Source organism: Schistocerca americana, chromosome 5, assembly GCF_021461395.2.
Source record: "Schistocerca americana isolate TAMUIC-IGC-003095 chromosome 5, iqSchAmer2.1, whole genome shotgun sequence".
Classification (NCBI taxonomy): Eukaryota; Metazoa; Arthropoda; class Insecta; order Orthoptera; family Acrididae; genus Schistocerca; species Schistocerca americana.
The window spans coordinates 144,118,515-144,124,882 of record NC_060123.1 but is presented as its reverse complement, the minus strand read 5'-3'; the positions used below and the strand labels follow the sequence as shown (position 1 = coordinate 144,124,882).

General features: G+C 35.6%; 1 protein-coding gene across 1 annotated transcript; it reads right to left on the bottom strand.

Moving 5' to 3' along the window:
* Positions 1 to 1,013: 1,013 nt before the first annotated feature.
* LOC124616244 lies at positions 1,014 to 5,366 on the bottom strand. The gene is made up of 2 exons (XM_047144548.1): positions 5,195 to 5,366; positions 1,014 to 2,134 (listed from the first exon to the last, which is right to left on the bottom strand). Exon 2 carries the CDS (start codon positions 1,989 to 1,991, stop codon positions 1,014 to 1,016), a length of 978 nt encoding a protein of 325 aa, XP_047000504.1. The 5' UTR covers positions 1,992 to 2,134; positions 5,195 to 5,366.
* Between the last annotated feature and the right edge of the window lie 1,002 nt (positions 5,367 to 6,368).

Sequence of the window (6,368 nt, the reverse complement as noted above, 5' to 3'; positions counted from 1 at the left end):
GAAGTGCAAGTTCAGAGCTCATCTATTGCGTGCAGTACGACTAAAATAATTCTCTCGCCAAAAGTATTTAACCTAGCCACATTTACAATTTTACTATAGATACTTACCTGTGTGCTGATTGCACAATTAAATCGAGAGCTTCATTGGACTTCAGCGAATGAAGCAATTAATTATTTAGTAACTTGTTGTTAGAGTTGTCTATTTCACTTTTAATATGTAGGGTTTTGGAGCACTTGATAATTCTTTTTAGGATTTTACTATATAATCTGTAGTGTTCTTTTATTGCACGATCTTCAGAACATCTTTGTGACATATATAACCATTTTTTGTATTACATGAAATTTTTATCCCTTTGTAATCCAGGGTTTGATTTTGCAATTCTGGGGGTTAATTGTAATAGTTTTCTTGTGAAATACTGCTTCAAAGAGGGACATGAATTCATCTGTGAATAGGTTGAATTTAATATTAATATTTCTTTATTTTTACATTGGGCTCCAGTCAGTCTGCTGCAAGAGCTGATTGAAGTTTTCTAAAGTGTCCACATTCATTGTTCTGAAGGACCTAAAAACTGGTTTATATTTTTTAATGCCAGAACATAAGTCATTAAGAGTTAGCAACTGCCCATCATGATCTGACAGACCATTAAGAATTTGACATACAGTACTAAGACTACTAGTAAACTTATCAATAAAGATGTTGTCAATAAGGCTTACACTGGTATCTGTCACTCGAGTAGGAAATTGAACTATTGGATTTAAATTAAAGGTTTCCAATAAATGTTCCAATTCTCTTCTACTGGTGTTGTCTGTAAGGAAGTTTACATTAAAGTCACCCATGATGACTAACTGCTTAGCCTTTGAATATATTTTTACCAAAACTGATTCAAGCTGTTTTAAGAAAATACAGATTTTCCCTGCTGGAGCCCCATAAATTGTTACCACTATAACAGATTTATTATCAGCAAAAATTTCAGATTCACATGCTTCAAAATTAAAATCTTCACAATACATACTTCAGTCAAGTGATTTATGAGGTATACCCTCTTTGACATAAATTACAGATCCACCTTTCTCTCTGTTTAATCTACAGTAACTATCAGCTAAAACATAACCTTGCAGATGGGGCATCAGCATGGCAGACCTTACATGGTGTTCTGTAAAGTACAATATGTGAGGTTGGTTTTCATTTAACATGAGACCCAAAAGCTCCAATTTTCCTCTAAGGCTCATGATATTTTGGTGGAATATACAGAACTTATCTTTCAATACAGATTTAAAGTTGCAGTTTATGGGTGTTAAATTAGAATATCTCAATACATCAGGATTGATACTTGATTTACTGACTGGTTCCCTGTTAAGGGGCCTGCTTATGCACACATTACTTACGATTTGACTTGTGCTTTCCTCTGTTTCTTGGTGCGGCACTGATCCCATAAAAAAATAGTCTTTGTGAACAGCAGGTCTTCTACTTCTATGGCTTTTTCTTGGATAAGTTGAAGCAGACATTTCAGTGGACGGTAGAAGCTTTGAAAAATGTGTCTCATTGTTCTCTTCTTTTTCTGCTCCTTCAGGTGATACTGGAGATGGGACCTTGGAGACTATGGTTGTGGCCTGTTGAGATGTTGATGGTGGGGCACAGGAGTCTTCTATTGGTGCTGCTATTGCTATAGTTTCTTCTTCTACCGAAGTTGTGGAGGCTGATGCTTCTGTCATTGGTGATGCTGGCATAACAACTGACTCTGGTAATAGTAGTTGTGATGTTTGTTTGGGTGACAATAATGCTTCTTCTGTAATTGCTGTTGTTTCTAGAGAAGGTAACATTGCTGTTGGTGTTGGTGACATCCGTGTTTTATCAGTAGATAGTGTCGGTTCTGCTGCTACAGTTGGTAAGGTTTGATGAGCTATTGTATATGGCTGGTAAGCTAAACATGGTTCTCCTGTTATCAGCACATTATTAATATTGTTTCTGTGAGTTGCAACCAATAATCCCATAATTTTATAACTGAGAAGTTTCTTGCCCTTAGCATTAAGGTGCAGTCCACGTCTGGAAAGAATTTTCTCTCCAAATAGTTCAGAGGCAAGAACTGGGTGTTTTTATTTATTTATCTCTTGTTCCGGTGATCCATGTTGTGACACTATCATAGGATACGGAATGTGTCAATTTTACCAGCTTTTCGCCAGAATTTATGGTAATACATAAAACAAAACAAAAACAGTAAATAGTAACTTAGGTCCCACAACAAAAAATACATTTTAGAGATGGATAGAGATTACAAAACAAAAACAGTAACTTAGGTCCCCCTACAAAAAAATGCATTTTAGAGATAGATAAAGATTACAAAATAATAAGTGTTACAATAAAAATATTCAGTATTACAAATACAAATTTGGGCATACATTTGCAATTTACAATACAAGAAATGTTAAACACTGTAGTTCAGGAATTCTTCTATTGTACAAAATGATCCTTGCAATAGGAACCGCCTTAAGGTTTTTTAAACAAGAGATCATCATCTACCAAACACTTAATTCTTGAAGGGAGGGCATTAAAAATCTTACAGCCACTGAAATGGACTCCTTTCTGCACCATACTTAGATTTGGCTGTTCATAGTGGATATCATGTTTCCTTCCAGTATTGTGACTGTGATATGCACTATTCAGCTTAAAGATGCATTTTTCTTTCCTTATGAAGCACATTAAAGAGAATATATATTGCGCAGTGGATGTAAGTATTACAAGCTTCTTAAAAAGATTCCTGCATGTGGCTCTAGGATGGACTCCAAAATATAATTCCAAATGCCATAATTGCATGAAAGTAACCATAATACGCTGACTTCATGGTTTCCATATTTCTATAAGAAGAAACAATGTGCAATGTGTATGTTGCTGAACTTGGTCTTTTGCATAGATCCAGGATGTGGTTTGACCAATTCAGTTTGCTATCAATATGCAAGCCAAAGTATTTTGAGGAATCTACCCTGGTTATTGTCTGCTCACCTATTTTTACTACTATTTCCTCATCTTTAGATGTTGTGTGGAACTGAATGTAGTTGTTTTAAACTAATTTAAAGAAAGACCATTAATGTTAAACCAATTCACCATTTCATTTAAAACCTTATTTGCTGTTACCTTAAGTTTATCTACTGAATTATCAATAAGTAGTGTAGTGTCATCAGCGAAAATGGTGAATCCACAATATTCCGTACAGAGAGGGAGATCATTTATAAATATAATAAAAAGTAGGGGGCCCAGAACTGAGCCTTGCGGCACTCCACATGTGATGGTGCCCCATTCTGAAGATAATGGGACACCATCTTGACTATCTGCTGCAACTTTTTGTTTCCTGTTTGACAGGTATGAGTCAAGCCATTTCCATGCTGCACCACTTATACCGAGATGTGCAGCTTTTTGTAAAATAATTTGGTGATTTACACAGTCAAATGCTTTTGTTAGGTCACAAAATATGCCAATCACTTTTAGTTTTTGGTTGACAGATTCCAAGAGTTTGCCAGTAAATGCAAATATTGCATCTTCTGTTGACAAACCTTTCTGAAATCCAAACTGACTTTGGCTGAAGATATTGTGTTCACTGAGATGCTGAACTATCCTGGCATCCATTAGTTCCTCTAAAACCTTTGAAAAGCTTGTCAGTAGTGATATTGGCCTATAGTTAGCAGTATCCGTCTTATCCACCTTCTTATACAGTGGTTTTACAACTGCATACTGAAGCCTCTCAGGAACTATTCCTTGCTTAAGTGACGCATCAAAAATGTGGCAAAGGACTTTACTTACATGGCTGGAGCAGTATTTTAATAATTTGTTAGAAATGTTGTCAATTCCAGCAGAGTTTTTACTTTTCAGGGATTTAATAACTCTTTCAATTTCTTGAACAGTGACTGTTTTTACCTTCATGTGTTGTACTGAGCCAGGTACTCTAGCTTTCAAAAGATTGATGGCTTGCTTCATGGACCCTTGTAAACCTATTTTTTCTGTTACTGTTAAAAAATTGTTGTTGAATGTGTCTGCCACTGTTTTTGGATCGCTAACAGGATTACCCTCACTTTTGATTTGGATATTTTCACTACAAACTGCATTTTTCCCCGTTCCCTTCTTTACAAATTTCCAAATTGTTTTTACAATATTGCTCGAGTTGTCAATTTCTGCCTTCAAGCACATGTTCTTTGCTGCCTGAGTGGTCTTATTCAGAACTTTATTGTAGATTTTATAGTGTGTAATCCTACTGTTATCATTTAAACTCCTGGCTGCAGCATATAGTTCTCTTCTTGTTTTACAAGATATTTTGATGCTTTTAGTAATCCAAGGCTTGTTTCCAGATTTGAACAGGTTTTCTCTCACCAATTTTTTAGGAAACGCTTCTTCAAAAAGGCTTGTAACTTCATTGATAAATATATTAAATTTTTAATTAACATCAAAAGGTTTCAGTGGTGTGTCTGTTTATAATCTTAAATGTTTTCCAAATGAAATTTTCTTTTCTTTGTACATTCATTTGGTTTAGAGTGAGGAATTGCCCTTCATGATCAGAGAGACCATTTACAATATTTTTCATGGTTAAATTATTGCATATATCCTTATCTACAAATACATTATCTATTAAAGTGCTAGAGCTGGCAGTTACTCTAGTTGGAATGTCCATCACTGGTACTAAATTGTAACAGTACATTAAATGTTCAAAGTCTGTTTTGTTTCTATTTTCTGTTAAAAGGTTCACATTGAAGTCACCCATAACAATGATAGATTTAGTTTTCCTACGTAGGTGGGACAGAAGTGATTCAGTTTGTCTTAGAAATACATTTAGATTTCCAGCAGGTGCCCTGTAAACAGCCAGAACAATAACAGTTGCACTGTCTGCTATTAAATCGATGCCACATACGTCAAAACGTTATTCATCACAGTATTTGCTTAAATCTAGGGATTTATACACTATAGGCCTATTATTTTTTGTAAATATTGCAACACCACCTTTTTCCATAACAGATCTACAGTAATGAGTAGCTAAACTAAAGTTCTCAATCTGTAGCATGTGGATTCCACTCATAACGTAATGTTCTGAGAAACACAGTATATCAGGCTCACTTTCACACTCATCTTTTTAATTAATTAGCAACTGGTCTATTTTATTCTTGAGGCTAAATATATTTTAGTGGAATAAAGACAAAGTTTGATTTTTTCTCACCTCTGCATTTGCGTGATGTTTGCTAGGAGTGGCTTTTTTCAGTACATTAGTTGATAGCATTGCTTAAGATGTGGAAAACTCATATTGAACACACGAGAGAGATGCTTCACGCAACTTTGAATCCTCATCTCTCGTGTTACTCACCATTAAACACATTGAGTTTGTTTTCTGTTGCGTGTAGGTCGGGCAATAGTTACCGCTGAATATGTTGTTTTAGCTGTTGGTTCCGCCACTGACGATTCTGCTGCTTTTGAGGATGCTTCTTTTACTTTTGCTAAGACTGGTCCCATACGGGTACGTGGAATTTTTCTGCTCGCTCTCTCTCTGCTCGCAATGATTTCATTTGTCATTTTAGGCCTATATATAAAGTTTTTTTATTCATAATTTAGATGCATTCCGTGTTGAGTATACTGGCATCTATCCAATTTGCCTGTATCAAGGACGCAACATTTTCCAAACAAACAACACACCTGCTTTATTTTAATGTGAGCTTTTCGAATTTCTTTGTTTACACACGAGTGATACATTAGATTATATCTGTGTGGTAATGTCGCAATTATCGTAATTTTTTTGTTTACTGCGTTCCTGGAATTTCTTTAGTTGAGTAAGACAGTTATTTGCTTCTTTTTTCGCAACATCATTTGCACCCGCTATACATACGACATAGTCATTTTTTCCCGACATTTTGTCTTGTAAATCAACACCAATAACGTTTTTTGCTGTTGCTCCTAGCTTCACAAAACCTGTTGCGTCGTATTTTTTTTTAATAGTCTCGTCATTCTTCTGCCGTGACTGTCCGTTAAAAATAATACATTACTTTCGTGTTTGCACTGTTGTACGTTTTGGTTGATAGTGTCTTTCTCATTACTACGTTCACTAGATGTCCCATTATTATGTGCAATAGAAGGCATGCTCAATTTCGCACCTTCATTATTTGCATTAATGCTGAACTCAGAGCCTGTATAACCATCCTGATTACAAAGTTTGTTCAAAAGTTCATGTTCCCTTACCAGGGGCGGATCTAGGATCAAGGCCGGGGGGGGGGGGGGGGGGGGGGCAAATTTTTTGATACCTGCCTTCCACAAAATTAATTCCAAATAAAACTATATTAAATTTGCGACACCAAGGAGAAATGCAGATGATAAACGGGTATTCATTGGACAAATATACTATA